At 48.0% G+C, this 25,982-nt stretch overlaps 2 protein-coding genes across 7 annotated transcripts in view; one reads left to right on the top strand and one right to left on the bottom strand.

The window, feature by feature from the left end:
* The window catches only part of LOC140629115 (arylsulfatase H-like), a 30,640-nt gene extending 26,881 nt beyond the window's left edge, over positions 1-3,759 (bottom strand). The window contains exon 1 of the mRNA XM_072818593.1: positions 3,408-3,759. The gene's annotated coding sequence lies outside the window, so the exon portion shown is untranslated. The remainder of the gene's footprint in view (positions 1-3,407) is intronic.
* On the top strand, positions 2,786-25,379 carry LOC140629117 (arylsulfatase L-like). 6 transcript variants are annotated; one of them, XM_072818595.1, is made up of 12 exons: positions 3,925-4,004; positions 5,675-6,195; positions 7,290-7,334; positions 8,527-8,676; positions 9,541-9,662; positions 11,596-11,718; positions 13,512-13,935; positions 15,465-15,601; positions 17,782-17,916; positions 18,660-18,822; positions 21,139-21,260; positions 24,408-25,379. In XM_072818595.1, exons 3-12 carry the CDS (start codon positions 7,312-7,314, stop codon positions 24,764-24,766), a joined length of 1,758 nt encoding a protein of 585 aa, XP_072674696.1. In that variant the 5' UTR covers positions 3,925-4,004; positions 5,675-6,195; positions 7,290-7,311; the 3' UTR covers positions 24,767-25,379. The 6 variants fall into 6 exon arrangements, with proteins under 6 accessions (XP_072674698.1, XP_072674697.1, XP_072674701.1 ...); XM_072818597.1 differs by lacking the exons at positions 3,925-4,004; positions 5,675-6,195 and adding an exon at positions 2,786-2,938; XM_072818596.1 differs by lacking the exons at positions 3,925-4,004; positions 5,675-6,195 and adding an exon at positions 3,325-3,473.
* The last annotated feature ends 603 nt before the right edge of the window (positions 25,380-25,982 follow it).

Genomic DNA, 25,982 nt, shown 5'->3' with positions numbered 1-25,982 from the left:
ATGTTAAATAATTGAAAGTAGCAATTTTCTCATTGCTTTATTTTACTAATTCCTGCTGGAGAGCGTTTAATAGGTTGAACGGCATTTTGTGGTTCCTCAGTTAAACAAGACACTTCTGAAAAGATTCACATAAAGCCCCAAACTTCCTCTAAATTGACTGATATTCAATGACTCTTGCAACATCATTATTATAAAGTGAAAAAGAGAATACTCAACAGCATGAAACGTCTTAAATACATCTGCCATTAAAAGCCGACTCTCTTCCCCACCCCCAACAATTCCTATAAAGCCACATTTTCTGCCTGATGAGATTAACCCACCCCTCCATTATTTGCTTTCCACTAAGAAAAGGTCCAATAGTCAAACATTAAATGACAACCACCGTGAAGTAAATTCAGAGACCAGACCAGAAGCCAGGTTTCTGAATAGGCAAAACTGTTACGCTATGTGTGAACCTACGATTTTCAATATTTTGCTGTTCATTCATTCACTGCAATGGTACGAGCTGCATTGTCCCATTCAAGGATTATAACAGCATCTACAAAGAAGAAAAGGAAGGAAGGAAAGAACAAAAGAAGTACGGAAAGAAGAAAGGAAGGAAGGAAGGAAGGAAGGAAGGAAGGAAGGAAGGAAGGAAGGAAACAAATTTTAAAGTTTGCAAGCTTACTTATAGAGACTTTTATCATTTTACTACCGAGCAAAGGTCACTCGCCTCCACGACCTTTGATTAGCCCACTTACTTGTCTTCCTGGGAATAACAAAAACACTCTTGAACACATAGCATGCACTCCAGAAAATAGAATTTTACACACCGAGTGCCCACTAACAGGTGGATGGATAAGTCCCCAATCCAAGGGAATCCCCCCAGCAACCACAAGCCGTGCGCTATTGATAATACAGGCGACAACCATGAGGATCTCCACATGAGTATGCCGAGTGAAAGAAGCCACACGAAAGAGTATCTAATACCTTCTGCTCCCATTTATCTAAAATCTAAGGAAACGCAAAAGAGAGAGAGAATGATGATTTGATACAACTAATCCTCAACCCTTCACTCTCCACCTTGCTGACCATTAAAAATTTAAGCAGGCCAAGCTGGAATTACATGAACTTCACATATTATCTATTGAATCATATGAGCTTAACATATTTTACTTACTGGAAACAAGTTGTTTCTCCAGGTCCTACATTTGTGGGTACTGATCCTGTGTGTCCAGGCTCCTGCCACAGTTCCAAGTGACTGCACTCATTATTATAATTAAACGTTTATTAAGTACCGAGGTTGGGCACTACTCAAGTCTGTCAATTATCTTTATATGTAGGCATAACCTACCACGGCAGCCCCGATACATAGTTATTTAGCAAAAGGATCTTTCATCTCAGCTTTCAAGGGCCACCAAACATACATATATAATTAAGGGGACTTAATTAAGTCAAATATGTTTTCCGCCGGGATAATTCTTTTAAAATCTCCACCAACGACTGCAGGTAGGTTTTTCAAAAGAGCAAAGAGAGAGTAGATGTACAAGGGGAGTTTCAGCATCTTAAAATCTTTTGCAAACTCTCAAGAGTAGCTTCCGTCTCGCCGTCTAAATGTGTCTTATCAGCATTGCATCTTTAAGCCTCAACGCACACCTCTCCGGAAGGTGAGCATCATTAGCTGCACGTATAGGTGGATATAGCATCGCACTGACACAGCCTGGATGCAAGATTCAGTTACACACTCCTAGAAAAATAGGTGATTGAAGAAATGCTTAGAAGATAGATGATAGATAGATAGATAGATAGATAGATAGATACATGGATGGATGGATGGATGGATGGATGGATGGATGAAAAGGTGGATAGATATAGATGGCAGATAAGACAGGTGGATGAATGGATTGATGGATAGATACATGATTATTGGATGCATGCGTGATACATAGATGATGGATAAATCAGTGGATAGATGATGGATTGTTGATAGATAGATAGTAGATATTCTCGATAGTTGGATGGATCAATAGATGATAGATGATGGATGGATGGTTAGATGATGAATGGACAGATGGATGGATGGATAGATGATAGGTGATGGATGAATAGGTAGATGATGGATGGATAGATGATGGACAGATGGATAGATGATGGATGGATGGATAGATAGTAGATATTCTCGATAGTTGGATGGATCAATAGATGATAGATATGATGGATGGATAAATAGATGATGGATGGATAGATGGATGGATGGACGAATAGATGATAGGTGGTTGGATAGATAGAAGAATGGCTTCTATCACAACACATTTTCTCATTTAATCACCCTTTATTGCGGTCCTATCATGTGTCTGAAATGGGGATATGTGTGCAACGACATGGAGACACGTGTGTTGAGGTGAGAAATACCACGAAAAAGGCAGGCATGTCATCGGCCAAGCACACAGCTTCAGCCAGAGCTCCATCATTTCTGGAGAAGCAAGGAGCCAGCCTTGCAAGGAGGTCACACCTCAAGGATACTCTAATCCTGGAATCCTGGAAGCCGTCATCCTATTATGCAATCTCTGCAAACAGACCTGCTCCCCAGGGAGCCTGGTTTGCTTCTAAGGCCAATCTACCATCTCCCTGTGATGTCTGGGCTGCTGCTGGAGACTCCACGGCCACCGCCGGGACGCACAAAAGCAAATACAGTAGAAGCTGGATGGGGAGGGGGTGTGGTGCGAATTAGAGCCCATCCTGGCAGGAAGTGATGCCAGCCACATAGACACAGTGTTACATGTCATCTTAGAGCCACAAATGACTCAAAACCAAAACGCACAATGATCCCATTTCAGGGCAGCAGAAAAACAGGTGTCTCAAGAGGTGCTACGTGTGGGGCACGTACAGTGAAAAGTCTCCAAGGGCTTGTTCCTGGGATTTCTCAGCTACCAAGAGGATCCAGAGGCTCCCGGTCGCTGTAAGTCTGGGCCCAGAGCCTCAGTGTACCCGTTAGTGCCTTACCCCCCAGCATCATTCACCGGCCTCACCACAAGCACCAGCTGCTCCTTCGGAAAGGCGCTCACCTCCTTTTTGCTATGATTTGTTCAATTCATGACGGATTCTTGAAGCCGCAAAGTCATAAGATGGTTATGGGCCACGCGTGAGCCTCACATCAGGCCTCCCCCGAGCTCACAGAGAGCAAAAATGCACGAGGGGGGCTACAAGTTCGGGCGTTTGCATGTGATTCCCCCTCGGGAAGTGTGCAGAGAGCTCTCATCCAGAGAAGCCTTTGAAAAGGATCACGTATGCCTGGAATCTGCATCCTGCCCCCCACCGGAGGAAGGAAGACAGGTGGCTGCCAGTGAATAGAAAACACACAAACAGGAATGGGCTTTGGGCGTGGAAGGAGCTCACGGGCACGGTGGAAGGGTTAGGGAGGTGCAAACCTGCCGGCGGTGATGATGCTCGGTGCTGTGAGCACAGCTGTCCTCGGCTCTTTTCCTCTTCTTTTGGTAATCTGGTCATTTCTGAGGCAGATGCGGGGGCTGGGGCAGGGGCAGGGGGAGGGGGAGCCACAAAATGCCAGGCCTGCTCAAGAGGCATTCGTCAAGGCCGGGGCTTCCCCTGTCTGGAAGGGAGCGCAGCAGGCGAGCTCCCCCGGGGGTTAACACAGTCCGGAGGGGGAATGAATGAGTCACTGTGCTCAGCCCGAGGGGCCGCCCCGCTGCGGTAAGGCTCCTGCGGAAGAACAGCGGGTCCCCGGTGCGACCCGGCCACGGTGCCCTGCAGGGCGGGGGCGGGACGGGGCGGGTGGGCGGGGGGGGGGGGGGCCGCTCCCTGCGCAACCGAACTTGCTTCCCGCCAGCTCCTTGCCTGCGCTCTGAGGCCCGAGTCCGCTGCGCACATGCGTGCAGCGGCCCGCAGGCCCGGGACTCGCAGCCTCCGCTCCCCGCGGGGCCGGCGCCCACCCCACACCCCCAGCGCCCCAGCGCCCCAGCGCCCAGCGCCCGCCCCCGCCTCGCTCCCGGAGCGCAGCCCCTCAGGTAAGACGCCCTCCCCGCGGGGCCCGAGCGCCGGGATGCTGCGCAGCTGTCCGGAGCAGCACCCACACCCGCCCTGCAGGGCACCCCCCCAGCCGCCCCAACCTGCAGGGTACCCTCCCACCGCCCCCCACCCTGCAGAGCACCCTTCCCCCGTCCCCCCCACCCCACCCCGCAGGGCACCCCCCCAGACCTCCCCGCCCTGCAGGGCACCCTCCACCCCCACCGTCCCCATTACCCCCCCCCCGACCTAGAAGGCACCCCCCCCGCACTGCAGGGCACCCCCCCAGCCGCCCCAACCTGCAGGGTTACCTCACCACCGCCCCCCCACCCTGCAGAACACCCTTCCCCCATCCGCACCACCCCACCCTGCAGGGCACCCTTCCCCCATCCCTCCCACCCCACCCTGCAGGGCACCCTTCCCCCGCCCCCTCTTGCCCGCAGGGCGCCCTCCCCCCCCCCCCCGCCTCCCCCCAGGGCACCCCCCCAGCCGCCCCAACCTGCAGGGTACCCTCCCCACCGCCCCCCACCCTGCAGAGCACCCTTCCCCCGTCCCCACCACCCCACCCTGCAGGGCACCCTTCCCCCGCCCCCTCTTGCCCTACAGGGCGCCCTCCCCCCTGCCCCCCCCACCCTGCAGGGCACCCCCTAGCACTCCCCACGCTGGGGCACCGCCCCGCCCCCCGTCGCTCTGCAGGACACCCCCCCCAGCCGCCCCCAACCCGCAGGGCACCCTCACCCCGTCCCCCCACCCTGCACGGCCCCCCCACCCCGTCCCCCCACCGTGCACGGCCCCCTCACCCCGCCCCCCCACCCTGCACGGCACCCCCAACACTCCCCACCCTACAGGGTACCCTCCCCACCCCCCCCACCCTACAGGGTACCCTCCCCACCCCCCCCACCCTGCAGAGCACCCTTCCCGCGTCCCCCCACCCGACCCTGCAGGACACCCTCCCCCGCCGCCCCCCCCAGGGCACCCTCCCCCCTGCCCCCCCCCCACTGCAGGGCACCCTACCCCCGCCCCGCACGGGACTCTCCCCTAGCCCCCCTCCGCTCTGCAGGGCACCCTCCCTCCCCACCTCGCCCTGTAGGGCACCCTCCCCCGTCTTCCCCACCCTGCAGGGTACCCTACCCCTGTGCCCCCTCGCCCTGCAGGGCACCCTCCCCCGCCCCCCTGCCCTATGGGCACCCCCCACCCCCCCTGCAAGGCACCCGCTCCCCCCACCCTGCTAGGGACCCTCCCCCCGTCCCCCCCCTCCACCCTACAGGGCACCCTCCCCCTGTCCCCCCCTCCGCCCTATAGGGCACCCTCCCCCTGCACCCCCGGCCCCCCCAACTCCCCTGCAAGGCACCCGCTCACCCCGCCCTGCTGGGGACCCTCCCCCATCCCCCTCCTCCATCCCCCTCCTCCGCCCTACAGGGCCCCCTCCCCCCTACAGGGCACCCTCCCCCTGCCCCCCCCTCGCCCCGCCCCCCCATCCTCGGAGGCAGTCTCTGGCAATCCTCTAGAAGGGATTTTGCAGAAACATCAGTGGGAGATCTCAGTGGTTGCCCGGGGTTGGTGCAGGGAGGGATGAACAGGTGCAGCACAGGGGATTTTAGGGCAGTGAAACCACTCTGTAGGATGCTACAATGGTGGATCCATGTCATTATACGTTTGTCCAAACCCACAGAATGGACACCACCAACAGTGAGCCCCGATGTAAACTGAACGTCTTGGATGATAGGAACAGCACATAGGTATAATCACAAGACACCATACATCCTCCAGAAGGGAAAACAGCAAAAAAAAAAGTCCATGGAGCTGGGTGGCTCACACCTCACTAAAATCCTTCCTGGAAATGAATAAAGCAAATCAACAGCCATGGTTTGGTGCTAGACTTTGCCCGGTGATGGAACCCGTCAGCCTTTATCGCATCTGAAAACTTCCCTACCACCCTACGTGCGGTGTCCACGTACAGCCCACAAATGAACTTATTCCGTGGGGTCTTTCTCTACACATGCTTGGCCCTGTCCTCTCCGCGCATTACGGGCATCTGGTTGACCACAGGCTCATTACCCTGCCCTTCTGCTGAGGTGAAACAAGTGTGCAACGGTGTGAGAAATCACCTGAGATGGCCAAGGAGCTTGGGAAAAACCCCTACCACCTTGTGGCCAAGGACTGATGTTCACAGAACATGAAGGGCACGGAAAGGTCAGGCTGGATTGGAAGGACGAGGAGCCCATCTGGCCCTCCTCGGGGTGGGGGGTGGCACTCATAGGAGGGCTGGGTGCCCTCTGGGCTCAGAAGCCCCCCAACTATGGAAGCCAAGATCTCTTCAAATAACTCATGAGTAGGACTTCAGGTCACTGCAAAGGCCATGCCAGGTCAAGGTCCCTGACCCACAGAACCCCAACTTGGCTTTCCCTTCATGTCTGAGCCAGGAGCTGGGGAATTCGACGAAGAATTCATATTTAATGGGGACAGAGTTTCACTCTGGATGGATGAGAAATTTCTGGACGTGGGTGGTGGCGATGGTTGTACAACTGTGTGAATATGCTCAAGGCCCCTGAGCTCCGTGCTTAACGATGGCTAAGACGGTACATTTCGTTCTATGCATGTATGACAATTTTTTTTAAAAGATGGATATTGGAGATTATTTCAAGTCAATAATCTTATCACTTAATTTTGCATTTTCTCTCTTTTCTACATTCGATATCAAAGTTCACAAATCTGCGGTTCACGGGGGCAAACATCACCTGATTTGCAAATAATGTTGCAGCGGAAGCCAGCAACCCCAGTCACGTGTGTATTGTCCATGACAGCTGCTGTGTTACAGCCACAGAATGGACCATCGGGGCAGGAAAGCCCCAAATATTTTAAATTTTTTTTTTAATTTTTATTTACTTATGATAGAGAGAGAGGCAGAGACATAGGCAGAGGGAGAAGCAGGCTCCATGCACCGGGAGCCTGACGTGGGATTCGATCCCGGGTCTCCAGGATCGTGCCCTGGGCCAAAGGCAGGCGCCAAACCGCTGCACCACCCAGGGATCCCCCCCAAATATTTTAAATGCTTACCACCTGGCCCTCAATAGACACGCGTCCTATATTCTTTACGCAGCATTCAGCATCTTAAGTCTCTCCGATAAGGAAGATCATTCTTTTCATGAGTTTTCAGTCATTGTTTTAAGGTTTTATTGAGAGCATCAGAGAGAAAGTCGCCCTTTTGCTCCGTACTTACTATTTTACATATGGAATTGGTGCAAATCTGCTGCCTTTGTTATAATACACCTCTTTATTTCCTACAGGGAATAAAAGGCAGAAGACAATATGCTGCATCTGGAGCATTCCTGGTAAGACGGGATTACGGGTGATCGTTAATCTTCTGTTTCTGCTTCTACATTTCTGTACGTCCCTTTGCCAGGATGCGTCGACACAGTAGGCTTGCTCACCTAGCGCTGATTGTGCATCGGGGGGACTGGTCCTGGGACTCAGGATTCATATCAGTGACTCACACTCCCCCCATCCGGGAGCTTCTGAAGGAATCTTTTCATATTTTCCATGGAGCCCATATGGCCAATCTTCTTCAGAGACTCAGATCCCATCTGTATTTCATGGCACTGGGGATTGGAACACTCTTGTCCTGCTCTGTGTGGACGTGGCCAAAGTGGCTCCATGGACGCCACAGTTATGGGAGTGATGAAGGTGAAACAGCCACCAGCCTTTGTGGCAATTCTTCCTTCTGATATGCCAGCACGAGGGAGTCTCTACCCTGGGCTGGAACCTCCATCACCCCAACAGACCCACTTCCCATCAGGTATCAGTGAGCGAAAAAGGTCGGTCACATTCGTGCTGGACTATACGGAGACTTTGAATGGACTCAGAATCACCAGGTGGAGGGCATCTGGGTGTCTCAGTGGTTTGAGCATATGCCTTTGGCTCAGGGCGTTACTCAGGGTCCTGGGATCGAGTCCCGCAGGGAGCCTGCTTCTCCCTCTCCTATATCTCTGCCTCTCTCTGTGTGTCTGTCATGAATAAATAAATAAAATCTTTAATAATTTTTTTTTAAAAAAAGAATCACCAGATGATATCGGTAAACCATTGCCCTGACTTTTCCCCTCTGCCTTACTCTGGTCAGTAGGTCCACTCCCACAAAGTGCCAAAGATAACCCAGTTCAGCACCGTTCACTTATTTAAGGAAAAATAAACAAGAGGCAAAGGGGAAGGAGCTATAGACGTTCCTTGGACCTGATCCATGCATAATAAGAAACCAAATTAGGGCTTTTTCTTAATCATGGGTATGATGATCTAACAACAGGGCTTCAAAAAAAAATTTACAGTGGAAATAAAACCATCAAGAGCATGAATTGTCTTCAGCTAAAAAAAAAATTAAATGCCTAAGAATGGACTCAAACTCTTCTGCAGTGGGATGCTAATATCAAAGTCCCCTAAAATGGTGACACCCCTAAAAAAATCCCATGTACAGAAGTCACGTAAATGAAATGGGAAGCAGGGTGAGGCGTTCATCGGCACCTTGTCTTTCAGGAGCTGGCTGGCTGTGATGGTCGGTGTGCTTCTGGGTGCGAGGCCCTCGGCTTGCAGGGATTTATCCGGTTCGCGTCCAAACATCCTTCTTCTGATGGCGGACGATTTTGGCATCGGCGATATCGGCTGCTATGGCAACAACAGCATCAGGCAAGGATCCGAGAATCGCTCATCGGGCATCCCGACGAAGGCACCAGTGACAATGGATCTCGCTCTTCATACGTGCGATCCAGACTTCGACAGGGTTCTGTGCATGTTTCCTTGATCACCCTCTCACCCTTCCTTCTTCCCACCCCAGCACTAACCCCAGCTCGAATTCATCCTGCCTGTGACTCATCACTTCACTTTGAGACATGGTTTCCATCAGCACGGCCTGTGATAGACAGTGTTTGAAAAAACATTTGTGTTGCATCTGAGGCAAAGGCCCGAGCTTACTCATGCTCCACTTCTACCCATCAGGCCAAGACCACTCGCTCATACATGACTTCAGCGCTTCCTGCTGAAAAGCTCTGCTTCAGACAGCCGAATCCATGTCACCACCACGACATGCTTATCTGTCAGTGCTGGTCCATCTCTCTGAGAATGAGCTCACTGCATCGCCTTAGTCACATTCCCATTACCCTCGAGGGCCCGGCTCAGGCCACAGCACGAAGCTACATCTGAATCCCACCCTCCCGTACCAACTACCATATGTTGGTGCCAGGAGGTCAAATTTCCCAATCAAAACTGTGAATCCCACGTGAAAGGGCCCTGCAGACTCTCAATTCTGAGTTTCCCCTAATGCCCATCTCAGTACGAGTTGCAAAAACTTAGCAAACAATATCAAATTGAGTTTCTGTTTCTTTGATGGTTTGGATGACATTTGAAGATCTTGCCTTTTGGTCATTCCCAAGAACACCTTGATGTGTTACATGATGATGGCCTGGTTTTCTATTGACTATGTAGGTGTGCCTGTGGAAAAGCCTGTTGAGTTTGTTTGTTAAGGAATAAAACTGTTCCTGTTTCCCTCTGCAGGACTCCAAATATTGACCGCCTCGCAGAGGACGGGGTGATGCTCACCCAGCACATCGCGGCTGCTTCAGTGTGCACCCCAAGCAGGGCTGCCTTCCTAACGGGCAGATACCCTCTGAGATCAGGTTTGTCCTCCCTCATGTCCAACCATGGTTCTGGAGAAGAAAAAGCTCCCGGTGGGATCCCTGGGTGGCGCAGCGGTTTGGCGCCTGCCTTTGGCCCAGGGCGCGATCCTGGAGACCCGGGATCGAATCCCACGTCGGGCTCCCGGTGCATGGAGCCTGCTTCTCCCTCTGCCTGTGTCTCTGCCTCTCTCTCTCTCTCTGTGACTATCATAAATAAAAAAAAAAAAAAAAAAAAAAAGCTCCCGGTATTAGAGGAATTAAAGGGTGGGGGAGATTATTCTCCCTGTGGGTAGACAATAATCTAATCCCTCCATGTTTTTACCATCAGATTAGGTCAGTAAGAGCCATAGAGCCCCACAGATAGTGAGGTCACACAGACAGGGGGATTGAGCAGGGAGTAGACGAAAAGTTCAAAAAGTCTGTGTGATGTCCTTAGAGTGCTTCTGCTCTTTGACCCTAAAGATAAGAAACCTCCACATCAAGGGCTATCTCCTTTGGTTAAAGCCAACTGATTGCAATTGTTAACCATATCTTGAAAGACCTTCACAGAAACTCCTCAACTAGTGGACTTGTGTTTGAAAAACTAAACTAGAGACCAATTGGCTGTGGGACACATCAAACGGACTCTAGACCCTCACATGTGTGGGTCCCTGGCACCCTGTCATGCCCCAGGGAAGAAGGAGTCCCGCCCAACGTAAGCAGAAACACGCCGGCTGTCTTTGTTATGGCCAAGAACCATGTATGTCTCACTAGTCTTCCCCTGAACCAGACGCATGCTCAAAGGTTTAGAAAAATCTCAGAAAGAATTCTCCAACTTCCTAAATAATGATTGATGAGGTAGATTCACTCTTGGAACCAGGTAGATCTCTAGCAAGACGGAGCTGCATTCATCAAAATGATCTAGGAGGCACAGAGCATCTTCCAAATCGGTGGTTTTCCACTGCATACTGCAGAACTTTAGAAAAATGCTTAATTTACCTTTTTTTAAACACTGGAGTAGATGCCCTGGATATATCAGAGTCCGTGTGATTTTTATCCGTGGCGTCCTACTTTGTTAGCACATACGAATTGTCTGCGGTATCCTGCAACCGTTCCAAATCTGCACTTCCACCCCCAAACCAACTAAAACCACAGTCTCTAGTGGGGAGCGGAAGCAGATGGATGGCTCAGTTGCCTAAGCATCCAACTCGTGGTTTTGGCTCAGGTCATGATTTCAGGGTCATGAGACTCAGCCCCACATTAGGCTCCACATTCAGCCTGGAGTCTGCTTGAGATTCTCTTCCTCTCCCTGCTCACTCCCTCTGTCTCTTTCCCTAAAATAAATAAATAAATAAATAAATAAATAAATAAATAAATAAATAAATAAATAAAATATTAAAATAAATAAAATATAAAATAAAACTTTATGGATTGACAACCAGGTTTCAGAATATTTTGGAGCTTCCCAAATGATTCCAAAGTACAGGTGAGTTTGAGAATCCCTGCATTATATAAAGACTTTGGTGAAATGATAAAACCATTTTTAAGTCTGTTTTTTTTTTACTTAAGTCTCTTTGTGTTTATAACCTTCACGTAAAAGGACACTAAGCCTTCTTGCTAAGTTTTCAACTAATTTTTCACCACAGGGGATCCCTGGGTGGCGCAGCGGTTTAGTGCCTGTCTTTGGCCCAGGGCGCGATCCTGGAGACCCGGGATCGAATCCCACGTCGGGTTCCCGGTGCATGGAGCCTGCTTCTCCCTCTGCCTGTGTCTCTGCCTCTCTCTCTTTCTCTCTCTGTGTGACTATCATAAATAAATAAAAATTAAAAAAAAAATTTTCACCACATATTTTAAGTGAAAAATTAATAATAGTGATAAAATCTGTCAATTAATAATAATGATAGAATCTGTCAATGTGCGATGGTAACGTTTCTTTGAAAATGGTTCCCCAAAGGTATGGTTTCCAGTAATGGTTATCGTGTTCTTCAATGGACCGGAGTATCTGGAGGGCTTCCGACCAATGAGACAACTTTTGCAAAAATATTAAAAGACAGAGGATACGCCACTGGACTAATAGGTATGTACATTTTTAGTATTAAGCACCTTTCTTTTCTATGGAGAGTATATTCAACCAAAAAGGTTGGAAAGGCAGTGGTTTTGAGGCAGTGGGATTGTCCTCCAGACAGAAAGCTCCATGAATGCAGGGATGACCTCACTACAAAGAGTGCTTAGTGTTGGGGGCAGCCCGGGTGGCTCAGCGGTTTAGCGCCTGCCTTCGGCCCAGGGAGTGATCCTGGAGACCCGGGATTGAGTCCTGGTCGGGCTCCCTGCATGGAGCCTGCTTCTCCCTCTGCCTCTCTCTCTCTTTCTCTGTGTCTATCATGAATAAATAAATTAAATCTTTAAAAAAAAAAAAAAAAAAGAGTGCTTACTGCAAAGTAGTTGCTCAAGAAATATCAGCTTAATGAAACACCTGGCATTTCTTGGTATTTGTTGATGCACCTTGATTTTTTTAAAAAAAGGAAATTTTTTTCCTAAAGTCACCAAATTACCATCAACTTCCATAATGCTGTTTTCCCTAAATTCTGCACAAAAATGCGACTGCAAGGCTTAATTACTTCCCTCTCTGCTTCCATAAATAGCATACTTATGTTTCTAGATGTCAACAAACCATGTCATATATAGAATGAAGTACGATGAAGGATAATCGTTTCTTGATAGGGGCCCAAGCTGTCACTACCATTATCATGTTATAGTAATAATTTTTTATTAACAGTGCCATCTATTGATCATGAAGAGCAACACTAGCTGATACACTGAATATCAAATGCAATAGGCTTATTATCATTTTTCAAGAGAGAAATCTATTTTTGTGGAACGTTCCTTGGAAAATTGGAAAATTGCATGAGGCTTTCTGGATGAGAGATGCCATTTGGGGTGGTGGGAAGGCACATAGGTCTCTATCAACACTCTAGGAGTGACCATAGAGAAGCATGTGCCATTGATTGTACTTGAAACCTGTGCCATGTAGAACCTATGGCCTACCATGACTCTGACCACCGTTACAGTGGTTTAACAAAGACAGGGAAAGAAAGATAATTCCAAAGTTGGGAAATCTTTTATACCCACTGATTATAGCAGATTGCGTTTTCTAGAGCAATCAGACTGCTCCGTGCCTTCTTTATTGCTCAGTCACAGACCTTTGCAAATTCAGGTACAGTAGACTGAATCATGGTCACCAAAGATATCGTGTCCTACTTTCTGGAAGCTAAAAAAAAAATATTAACTTATATGGAAAAGGGGTCTTTGCTAATGGGACTAATTCAAGGATCCTGAGATGTGGAGATTATCCTGGATTACCCAGGTGGACCTTATATGCGAGGGCAAGGGTCCTGTTAAGAGCGATGTAGAGGGATATTTGACACGGAGGAGGAGAAGTTCGTGTCGCCACAGAGGCAGAGATGGGAGGGATATGACCGCAAGTCAAGGAATGCATGAGTCCCCAGAAGCTAGAAGAGGCAGGAAGGATCCTTCCCAGGAACCTACAGGGGGAACATGGCCCTGTCACAGCTTGATTCTGGACTCGTGGCCTTAGAACTGGGTGAGCATGAATTGCTATTATTTTAAGCAACCGCGTTTTTGGAAATTTGTTTCAGCAGCTCAGGAAACCATGTATCGTGTAACGTCGCCACGCAGGGTCCTCATTCCCCTGTAACAGTGAAGCCAGGTTGTGATGGAACTCTACCCGTGCACCTCAACTTCCCTGCCCTATTCCTGAACCCAGCAGAGCACCTGGAATGCAGCAAGCACACAATACCTACCAGCCAGCGATCAACTAGTTGTCATGCGGGTGTACTTTTTGCCTTTCAGGAAAATGGCATCTGGGCCTCAACTGTGAATCTTCCAATGATCACTGCCACCACCCACTCAACCATGGATTCGACCATTTCTACGGAATGCCCTTTTCCATGATGGGAGATTGCATCCACTGGGAGCTGTCAGAGAAGCGTGCTGGCATGGAGCACAAACTCAATGTCTGCTTCCAAATCATGGCCTTCGCTGCCCTCACGCTCACTGCTGGGAAACTCACCCACCTGACGTCAGGCTCGTGGACTCCGGTCGTCTGGTCAACCATAGCTGCCACCTTGCTCTTCGTGACCTCATATTCTATAGGTGTCCTGATTGTTCACGCAGACTGCTTTCTGATGAGAAACCACACCATCACTGAGCAGCCCATGCACTTTCAAAGGACGACATCTCTTATTCTCAAAGAGGTCTCCTCCTTTGTCCAAAGGTGAGCATCAAAGAGTCAGCTCCATCCTAGCGCTCTGGTCCATGCTCAAAATGCATTTGAAAAAATCTTTTGAGTTCCTTTCTGTAATGGAGATATGAATGGGGAAATCGCCCTGGCCCAGAAAGATATTTTTGGTAAATTGGGCCAGAGATGTTGTTCAGTTGAGTCCAGCTTGATCGCGCCCATTGAAACAAGTGACAGGTCAGTTGAAACTTGCTGCTGGCCCCTCCTACTTGGAGCCAGTCCTCTTATGTAAGCACTGACTGATCACCTCAGGCCATATTTAACTAACAAAACAAACTGAATCACTGAAGATTTACAACAAATTCTAAATATTTTTAAAGCTCTATCATCAGAACTGTTGCTAACTTGACCCTAAATGTAAATTTGAATCACAAAGGGACTCAGTATGTCAGAGCCAAGAGGGGCCTGGTAAAAAGCTACACCAGGGTCAGTTCCATGCTCCCCAAGTGTGTCCCAGTAAAGTGGGGGACACCGTGGAAACCCAATTCACCTGGTGGTGATGAGGTTGCGATCATGTTCCAGAACGTTCTTCTCATGGAATTGCCTAACATGGGTCAGAAATGAAGCTGATAATTACAGTTGACCCTTGAGCAACATGGGGTCCCTGGGGTATCAACAGCTGACACCATGTGTTGTTGAAAATCACATATACCTTTGACTCCCCCAAAACTTAACTGTTAATAGCCTATTGTTGACTGGAAGTCTTACTGAGAACATAAGTAGTCGGTCAACCCATAGGTTGTATGAGTTCTTACAATAAAGTGAGCTAGAGAAAAGAAAATGTTATTAAGGAAATCATAAGGAAAATACATTTATAGTACTGTACTGTATTTATATCTTTAAAAAAAACCCATATATAAGTGGATCTGCAACACAATGAACCTGTGTTGTTCAAGGGTCAACCGTAGCTTGCAAACGGCAGCAGGTGAGCCTGAGGTGCCCCAAGTAAGTCTAAGACGTTCGCTTTTGTTTCTGTACTTTAACGACACACAGTGGGTCATAGAGATCAGATGGAGAGAGGGACAGGTGAGGCATCGCCTCGGTGGGGGGACGGTCAAACGGAAATCAATAACCTAATAATCATCATTTTAAAAGTGTGTTTTTCAACAATCATGTCAGAGCCTAAACTTTGTTGCTTGAGAGCAATTAAACAGAAAACCATATACGCAATGTCATTTTGTTCTACACGCTAATGTTCGGCACGGGAACATATCCCGAAATAATTGAATGGAATAATTGTCAGATCAGACAGTTGCCTGGCCTTCTTCTGTCTTACCTTCGCTTGCCAGAAGTATGTAGGGTTATAAGTTGATAAATTCAGGGAAAGAATGCACAATATCAGTGCAAATTTTGCAACAGGCTTTATAGAAGGGTCAAGTCATCCCATTAAAGAGTAGCAGATACACTCGTTTGGACGTGATCATCTCCGTCTGTATTTTGCATCCCCGGGACCCGAATCTCTGCTTTATGTAAAAGTGGCTCCAGTCGCTGTTATTTATTTTCAGAAACAAGCACAGACCTTTCCTCCTCTTTGTCTCCTTTCTACACGTGCACACCCCTCTGATCACTACCGAGAAGTTCCACGGGAAGAGCGCGCACGGGCTATACGGGGATAACACGGAAGAGATGGACTGGATGGTGGGTAAGTGCCTTTTCCCCGGTGAAAACGGAACTGGTGCTCCTCCCGGAACAGCAGGAGGAAAGGACATGCGGGATGAGATGACATTAATCCAGGCGACAGCTGGGAGAGGCAGTGTGAGTAGTGCCATCTCCTCAAACGTGAAGGGTGTACGCGATTATAGCCTTTTCCTCACTGTGTTTGCTTTGTTTCTGCTCATCACTGTCTTAGGTGGGGTGATTTTCGATTGTCTCCCAGGAGAACATAGATTAAAATCCCCATGGGTAGGATGGTCTTGCTCTGTTTTCCTCCTGCATCCCCTGGGCTTGGAATCGTATCTGGCACGACAGACAGCACACATTTCTTCAATGGTACATGGATATGGACACAGCCATTTTTCTGAGTCTCACCCAAGGACTTGGGTGCCCCTGAGTTGATGTAGTGGCAGACAGAGAGGGCCAGGAGCTACAGCAGCATGGGAATCAGAGATTTCAGGAGAAAACATACTTTTAAAAATCTGTTGAAAACGTCACCTTGGAGGAAAATGCATTATTTGAGTGAATTGTTGGGGGAAATGCTGGACGTTGGGAGACACGTAGGCAAAGAGCAATGTCACATCACATCCCTAGTGGGGCTTCAGGACAAACTCACTCAGTACTGCACTATGGTCCTGGTGTGGAAGAGATTAAGAATCGCTGGAAAATACAGGCTGTTTTACGTGATACCAAATATTAAGCGTTTAAAACACAATTCACCATGACGCAAGTTGAGGGAAACACTTTTTCTGTGAATATAGGTGAGGATGTAGGTAATAGAACACGTACTGGATGATAAAGTCTGAAATTCTCCAGTACAGAGTTAAAAAAAAAAAACAAACAAACAAAAAAAAAACCTTAAGTCCCTCAAGATAAGGAACTCTGAAGCCGTATTTCAAGAATCTTCTCTATGGCTTCTGTGCCTCTGTGTTCCAGTTTCAAACTCAAGCCACAGTATGATCATTTTTTAAATGAAAACCGTTGTCCTGGTGCAGGTAGGTGAAGGAGAAGGGATTTTTAGGACAGAGAATCTATTTTGTCTGATACTATAATGCTGGATGCATAGCATTATGCATTGGTCAAAACCCTTAAAATGTACAACACCAAGAGTGAACTACCACAGAAACTAGACTTTGGTTAATAGTAATGTGTCACTATTGGCTCACTGATGACACGAAGACTCGGCTTACCCGTAAAACCCAAAGCTGTTCTAAAAAGATTATAATAAATAAATAAATAAATAAATAAATAATAAAAATATTATTAATTTAAGGAGGGGGATTTAGTAGAACCGCAAATTCACAAATCTGTGTCCAGAACAAAGCACCTGAAAACAAAGAAATGGTTGAACCGTGGATGAGACCAAGAAAGAGCAAAAATAATGACACGGTTAATTTAAAGTTAAGTGAATGGACAATTAATTGTCTTAATTGCGCTCAGTCGAACCAATAAAATGCAGGATCATCAGACCGTATCAAAAAGCAAGACCGGAACCCCAAAGACATGCTGTTTAGATCTAACGGCACAGATTAGGTCACAGGAAAAGCTATCCAAAAACAGGATCTATTTGAGACCATACTCAACTTTCACGGTGTCCGGTCCTCATGACAGGGGGCAGATTAAAAGCCTGGCCCATTGTTAGAAATAAAATAATATGATTCTTCTCGTCCAGTTAAAAAAAAAAAAATCTCATGGACATGGCAAATTGCATCAACCATAAGCTTTCCCTTTGAGGTGACTATAAGACACCTGGAGCCAGAGGTGTAAACTATTCTTCATCAATGGACACATGTCGCCAATGCCATTGTCAGCCTTCTTCCTAGAGCCCCTCCATCTCCTTCTTTTTTTTTTCTCCCCCTTTCCTTTTTTTTAAATTGAAGTATGATTGACTCTATAATCTTCTACCTCCTTTTTAAGACTTTGCTATGTTGTCCTATGTAGTGTATGCCCTACAGCTTGCCTTAAACTTTTTGGAAACAGGATGGGGTGTATCTAAGGGCATATATGAATCTTGGGTCAGCATGATTCTACTGCTGCTCACCCCCATTAGATGTTAACGCTAAAGCCTCCTTCTCACGGAAAGATCCAGAATGCTGAAGCACACGCTGAATACTTTGGTTTCAGACCCTCTTCCATTTTGACCGGCTCAAATGCATGTATCCTCTGCAGGGCAGATCCTTGATACTTTGGATATGGAAGGGTTGACCAACAGCACGCTTGTTTATTTTACGTCGGATCACGGGGGATCTTTAGAGGCCCAACTCGGAAAGGAGCAATATGGCGGCTGGAATGGAATCTACAAAGGTAGAGAGATGACCAGATCCTTGTGTATGGTCTTTATCCCCATCCTACAGTTCCCAACCCTTCCCATGGAATGGGGCCACCCACCTCAAGAGAATCACCAGCGACTTTGCTTTGCGATTCAGGGTGGAAATGACAATTTGTCATGGTCAAATCAGTTGTGTGTGTGTGTGTGTGTGTTTTTCCTTTTGCACAATGCCATGGGTTTTGGTATATTCACGGAATTGTGCAACCGTCCCCACCGCTGAATTGCAGAACATGGTCACCTACTCAAAAAGAGACTCAGTACCCATTTGCAATCATTCCCCGGTTCCTCCTTCGCCCAGCCCCGGGCAAGCACCAACTTATTTCAGTCTCGGTGTGTTTCCCCATCGTAACCATGTCATGTAAATGGAGCCATGCAGTATATGCGGTCCTTGGCTACCGGCTTCCTTCACCGTTTTCCAGGTTCATCCACATTTTTACAAGTGTCACTGCTTCATTCCTTTTCATGGTTGAATAACCTTCCGTTGTATGGATGCACCACATTTTGATTATCCCTCCATCAAGTGATGGACTCAGGAATTAGGCAATGCATCCAAGCAGAGTGGGTACCACGGCAGCCACATCATATTCAAACTGGAATCCTATCAACTACAGACACATCATCCTTGGATGTACCCTCCCCCCCGCCCAAAGATCGTAAAACACGCTGCCAAAAAAAACATGGGACAATCACATTCTTTTCTGTTCATGTTTACACACAGGTGGCAAAGGGATGGGGGGCTGGGAAGGTGGAATCCGCGTCCCAGGGATCTTCCGGTGGCCTGGGGTGCTGCAGGCCGGCCGCGTCATCCACGAGCCCACCAGCCTGATGGATGTTTTCCCCACCGTGGTCCAGCTGGGGGGCGGTGAGGTGCCCCAGGACAGGTACAGTCAGCCCAGGGAACCCTAGCAACTCAATTTTGCACAGAAACATGTCTGTGAAATGTCATTGTCCTTCTTGTATTGCATGACACATCCATGAAATGAGTATCTGGGACAACACTCTAGGCTCCCTGTTATTAGCGACAGGGGTCAGCTGTCTGCTTCATTTTATACGTACGAATCCACTTCTCCTCTCCCGATTCTTAAGTGGAGGCATTTTATTATGGCGGTCATTGAAAAAGGTAACAGTTCATCACAGGAAGCTCCTTTTCACGTAGTGTGGTAGAGATTTTGCATAGATTCCAATTTTCCTTTGTCTTAAAAATTACAGAAAATTTAGGGTGGGGGAGTAGAAAATAAAATTATGTCATAATTGATAATTATGTATACAATCATATAATTATTACGCAATCACATGATAAACGATCCTCATACAATTACAAATTTACAATATATATCATGTATCTAGATCTACATCTAGATCTATCTAGATATGCAGATTTAGATATATCTTTTAGATAGATTTTCCATAGTTTATATGTATTTATGTAAATATATATAGAGATTTAGAGGTCCTTGTGCCTCTAAATAAATATTTAATAATTAATATTTAATTAATAAATAAAGAATTTAATGCCTTCGTGGTATTTTCTTTCAACCATCCCCTTATAGTTGGACACTAGCCTTGCCGTAAAAAAACAAACAACAACAACAAAAATAACCACTATCTTGTCATGTTACTGCCTGTCATAATTACTTCCTTAGTAAGAATCCTTTAGAACGTAAATTCCTGAGTCAAAGAATATGGCCATTTATAGGTAAATCTCTTGATATGTTTTGTCAAATCGTTCCTTGGGGATCACCACCAGCCATAAGGGAGATGTCTATTTTAAAACATAATAGAACTAAAATAAATATGAATTCCTGTATAGGTTCCTCATATGTGTGTATACAAACATACATATATGTGTGTATTGTAATTTTCACTGTTTTATCACTAGAGAGGTTGACTGTTTCACCTTAACATTCTGTTTTTTCTTGCACTGAATATCATATGTTTTTTTAATATTTTTCCCCTAATTGGATGCTAATTTTTATTTTAATTTATTTTAATTTATTTTAAAGATTTTATTTATTTATTCATGAGAGACACAGAGAGAGAGAGAGACAGAGACACAGGCAGAGGGAGAAGCAGGCTCCATGCAGTGAGCCCGACTCGGGACTCGATTCTGGGTCTCCAGGATCACACCCTGGGCTGAAGGCAGGCGCTAAACCGCTGGGCCACCCAGGGCTGCCCGGATGCTTATTTTTAAATTAAGTTATAATGTATCATTTGCTTTAAAAATACAAATTTACGTGACATGTATATTGCGAATGTGTTGTTGCACTAGAAGGTAAAATAAATACAGCCATATAGTGTGTGCATATATATGTGCTTGTGCATATATGAATACATATATTTGAAGGTGTAATTATATATATGTATACACATGTATGCACGCACATCCATGTTCTTGATAGATTCTTTTATTTCATTTTTCATGATAAATTAGAGTTACTTAGTAACTCTAAGTAAAGTCGACTTGGGGTTCTGAATTCTCTACCTTGATAAAGAACATGGGTCAAATTACAGAGAAAGATCCCTTTTTAGATTAGAGTTTTTAGATTAGATTTTTAAGATTAGATTAGATTTTTTAGATCTAAAGATCCCTTTAGATTTTAGACTTTTACATCTGTAAAAATCTATCCTCAGTATCGATGATTTACTTTTGATCCTGAAAACTGACCAGGTCACTGGGACAGAAAATGCTCAGGGCCATCCCTGCAAATCACAAGTGGTGGATTTGGGCTTTCTCCTAAGAAGGGTGGAGAAAAGTGCAAGTGGGATCCCAAGAAACCTCCACCCATCCTGAATGGGACTGGAGCTGGATCTTGGAAACTGAAGAAGACGAGGAAGTTGGAAAGGGGGGGGGAGACAAGGCAGGCAGGCGTTGGGGAGGGGCTTCGGAGGCAGACAAGGAAATGGTACCCGGTGTTGATGAAGAACGCACCATATCCCTTAATGGCTTAGAGCCCAATAGAGTGTAAGACCAAAAAGGCATTTCACCGAATCCTCAGCTTTTTCTTGCATTCATAATAAGGTTGGGCAGGTGACAACAAGCCGAGCATGTCGGATCCTCGGGGCTCTTTTAGCCAAAGCTGAGGTCTGTAGACGAGTCATGGGAGTGGTTGTTTCAATGCTTCCCCAAGCTCGCTAAGGCTCGCGCGTGCCTTGTGTGCGCACTTGCAGCATCCGTGAGTCTCCGTGCTCCTGTCTAGGGTGACTGATGGCCGGGACCTGCTGCCCTTGCTGCTGGGGACAGCGCAACACTCTGACCACGAGTTCCTGCTGCACTACTGCGAGAATTTCCTGCACGCAGCCCGCTGGCGCCAACGGGACGGTGAGTGCTCTGGGTGACTGAGTCGCATCTTGGCCTCTGCTCCCGTGGCTCTGCTTCACACCAGCCCTTTTCTCTGTTTCTTGGCACTGATCTTTCCTGACATCAGCAACATCCTTGCTAACGCAAGCCGCCAATCACCTTAGCACCCCATTACCGGCGCTTATGGGATTTTCATATGGCTTTCCTGCGAACGAGTGCTCCAGTCGGCCTCTCCCGCTTCGAAGCCTCTGCCCTTAACAACGCTGGTTTCCACCCGTCTCAACCGCCTCAACTCAATGACTCCATTACCTCCTTGTTGTAATAATCATAACTTTGTGATATAAGCAGCAACGTCCATGCGGAATAATCTTTGTACTTAGAAATTCCCTGGGCTGTTTTGGCCCAACTGGGCTTTTAAAATAACTGTAAAATCATTTTTTTTTAAATTTACAGCTAGATTATTTAAAATCCTATGGAAATATGAATTAATTGGCTTTGCATCCCATGTGTAAATTCTACTCAGGGAGAAGACTGGTTATCTTCATATCAGATTTTCCCAACTGAAACATGTTATGTCCCTCCACTTATTCTTCTTATTTCAAAAGTATTCATTTCATCAAGCACAGTTTCTCCTGTCCCAAGTAATCTCATTGTATTTCATTTGCCTCCACGTTTATATGGATCTGTTCTCCATCTTCAGCTAACTGGCATATCCAGAGGTTTTCTGTTTTTAGGCGTCATTTTTCTTTCGAAAATCCAGTTCTTACATCTGCTCAAAAACTGTTATTTTTAAATTTTATACGCAGCTGATTTCCACCGCTACCTTTGCCTTCTGATAACAGAGTTTCACCTAATTGAGTGACTTTTCTTCATTTCTAGTTCCCTATTATTTTGCCACGTGCTGATATTTTCTCCTCTCTTTTGGATTTGCCCTACGATTGATTGGATGTGTGACTTTGTGATTGCGTAGGTTTTATGATTCTTTTCTTCCTCTGGTGTTTGGGAAGAGCCGTATTCTCCTTGTGATTTATCTCTTACCTTTCCATTCCTCAAAACCATCCTCTTAGAAGCCTCCAGCGGTGTGAGTCAAGAGCGAAGGCATACTCCTTGGGATTTCCCTTATTTAAGAGACATCTTTTTTTTCTTTTTCTTTGAATGTCCCTCCTTTTCATCCATTCTTTTCAATATCATTGTAATCTGGTATGACTTTTATTGCTACATTTTTGGTTCTTCAAAATCACTTATTACACATCTCCTTCCCTTTTTGAGGGTTTTCTAAAAACCGTCATTCCATTGTACAGCCCAGTCTACAACCATGCATGCCTAGCAGCACAGATAACCGGGTCCAGTGTTCAAATCTGTTCTTTTACACTGTGGCTACCCCATCACTGACCTGTCATCTCTGTTATTGGGCGAATATTTCTATATTTTTTTAACGGTAAGTAGAGTGTATTCCCACGGCCCAAGCCTCTTCAATGGTACCCCTAAGTGGCCTCCAGAGGTCTCCTGTTCATCCTACATGCATGATCCACTTAACCCCCTGCTGAAAATCATCCCAAGACCACCCATTGCACACACATCAGGATAAATTCGTCCTTGTACTATGAGCGAGGCCCTCCCCATCTCAGAACACTCATAGGGCGACTGGATCTCCATGTGACTGGCTCATTCTTGATGGTCAAGTGCAAAATTACCTTCCCAGCAAGGCTTTCTTGACCCAAATGAGTCCCCCTACACCCATGCACCCCACACACTCACACCTACCTCCACCATCACCTCCTGCCACCTGGACCAGTTGCATTTTTTCCCCAGGCATTTTGCACTTCACCGTTTCCTTATTGTGTATGTTTACCACTATCTGGTCTGAGACTTTATCTCTCTTCTCTTTGTTCTTAACACATTTGCTGGATTATGGAAGTAGTGAGTGACCTTTATTGAGCAGGTGACAGAAGGTATTCCATTTCACCCCGGAGACAATGGTAGATGACAAAGGCTATGCCCATGACTCAGGTGAGCAAACTGGGAGTTGCTAGGTCACCCTAAGTGCTCAGAGGTGGACAGAGGACAGAGACGTTAATCACAGGGTGCAGGTCTGTAAACACCAAAGCACAGGGGCACCAGCCCCAGGAAGCAGGACTTGGGCAGGGCGTAAGAAGGAGGGGGCATGCCCTCCTGCTTGCACACACTTGCTAGGGAGGGGCCTAGGGCCGTGCTTCCTGGCCTCCTTCTCCTGATCCCAGGAGCAGCTGTGACCCATATCTGTCCCTGCTTCCTGGTCTTTCTGCCCCTGGAGGAGGCAGGGCCACTAGAGTCCTCTCTACCCTCCAGTGACACACATGGCTTCCCCAGACTCACTGGTGCCATTTTAAGCCTCTGAGCATCCTGCCTGGGACAACCTATGACAGGAGGAGCTCACTCCTTTGCCAACAGCTTTCCCGAGTTGTGATTCCGTCTTAGCTCGGGACAGACTGGTGGCTTCCAGACAACAGACATCTGCTGGGTGGTAGATGGCCACCTTCTTGCTATGTCCCCACATGGTGGAGAGACACAAGGGAAGCAAAACTCTGTCCTGACTCTTGTCAGAGCTCATCCCATTCCTGAGGGCTCTGTCCTCCTGACCTGTTAACTTCCCAACGACCACCTCCTGGTTCCATCCTGTTGGGGGTCAGGGCTGCGATATATGAATTTTGGAGGCACGCAAATTCGGTGTGTAACATTCACATACTGTAAGAGTCAGTCTTTTAAAATGTACAGCTTGGGGGCATTTAGCACATTCAACATGTTGTGCAGACATCATCTGTGCCTAGTTCCAGAACATCCCATTCCTCCAGAGACCCGGTCCCCTTTAGCTCTCACTCCCCATTCTCCCACCCAGGCACTGGTATCCACCCTTTTACTTTCTGGGTCTATGGATTTGCCTGTTGTGGATGCCTCATACAACTGGGATCGCACACTCTGTGGCCTCGTGTGTCTGGCTTCTCTCACCGTTTTTGAGGTTTATGTCAGAGCTCCATTTATCTTTATGGCAGAATGCCATCCCCTTGCGGGGCTGGGCCACATTGGCTTATCTGCTTATCCATTCCTTGCTTCAAGGACACATGGGCCTGTCTCCAGCAACACATTCTATGTCTCCACGTGAGCCCCCTGACATCCTTGTCCTTCCCTCAGGAGGAAGACTGTGGAAGGTGCACTACATGACCCCACTGTTCCACCCAGAGGGAGCCGGTGCCTGCTACGGGAGAGGGGTCTGTCCCTGCTCTGGGGACCAGGTAGCCCATCACGACCCGCCTTTGCTCTTCGACCTGTCCAGAGACCCTTCTGAAGCCCACGCCCTCACTCCGGACACGGAGCCCTCATTCTATCACGTGATGGACACAGTGGCTCGGGCCGTGGAGGAGCATCGCCGGACCCTCATCCCAGTTCCGCTGCAGCTGGATACGCTGGGCAACATCTGGAGGCCCTGGCTGCAGCCGTGCTGTGGCCAGTTCCCCCTCTGCTGGTGTGACCGGGAAGGCGACCCACGATAACTGCCCGGCGGGACAGCCGGGTCACCCCCAACCCCTGCCCTTCGTTGCCGGTGGAAATTAAACACCCCTGTGAAGTTAAGTCGTGCATTTCCATGAGTGGAACAGTTGTGCCCTTCAAAACGCAGAGGTATAAGGAAGAGGCAGGGGCGTGCGCTCATCGCGGCAACACGAGCCAGGAGGGGTCGTTCAGGCCCGGCAACAAGGGAGTGGGGAGCAAAGCCCGTCCTGCTATGGGCATTTCCACCAGCGGACCCCAGCCCCATCCGTTTGGTGGGACCCCACCAAGAGTGCGCAGTCCCAGTGGAAGCTATTCCTGTGTCATACGGAGTAGGGGTTCGCGTGCGCAGAGACGTCCTTGGCTGTGGGGCCTGGGGGAAGATCCCCATCCTGTTGGAGGCCCGTCCTGGGCGCGTCCAGTGCGACGAGCCGGGTCCTCATGCAGTGACCTCCCAGTACAGAGCAGGACACCGAGTACCCAGGACGGCCCCCCAATTCTGGGCTTCCCTAAGTCACCAGGGCATGTGTTCACCAAGAATCACTTGAAGAGGCCCCGTTTGAAGTGACTTTTTCCTCCTCGATGCTGAAAATAATAAACCGACACTCTGAGTTGGCCCCCGGGTCTCCCCTTCTTTTTTTTAAATATTTATTTATTTGTTTATTTATTTATGATAGAGAGAGAGAGAGAGGCAGAGACACAGGAGGAGGGAGAAGCAGGCTCCATGCAGGGAGCCCAACGCGGGACCCAATCCCAGGACCCCAGGATCCCGCCCTGGGCCAAACCGCTGAGTCACCCAGGGATCTCCTGGGGTCTCCCCTTCTCAGGGTGGGTTGTTACACTGGGTCCCAGGTAGCCTGTGTGCCGAGGCCACCACCCCAGAGAACCAGCAGGGTGGCAGCCTAGGCCTCACCCTCATCCTTTCGAAGCTCTGGAGGCTGGAAGCCGGGACCAAGGTTCGGGCAGCAGGGTGGGTTCCTGCCCAGAGGCCTCGCAGGAGTCGGGAGCTCACTAAGTCTGCCCATTCCAAGGCGCACAGGTCTTTTCTCCAAACACATCCTTCGCAGAGTTTTCAAGAAACAGCCTCCAGGGCACTTAGGGCAGCCCCCGCCCCGGCCCCTCCAACACACACACACTTTGGGAAAGCTGAATTCCCAAGCATTGTGTCCCCAACGCGCAGATGGGAGTTGGGCAGGGAAACGGAGAAGTCTGGGCGGGTCA

This window comes from Canis lupus, chromosome Y (assembly GCF_048164855.1).
Source record: "Canis lupus baileyi chromosome Y, mCanLup2.hap1, whole genome shotgun sequence".
Classification (NCBI taxonomy): Eukaryota; Metazoa; Chordata; class Mammalia; order Carnivora; family Canidae; genus Canis; species Canis lupus.
This window is presented reverse-complemented; position numbering and strand designations above follow the sequence as displayed.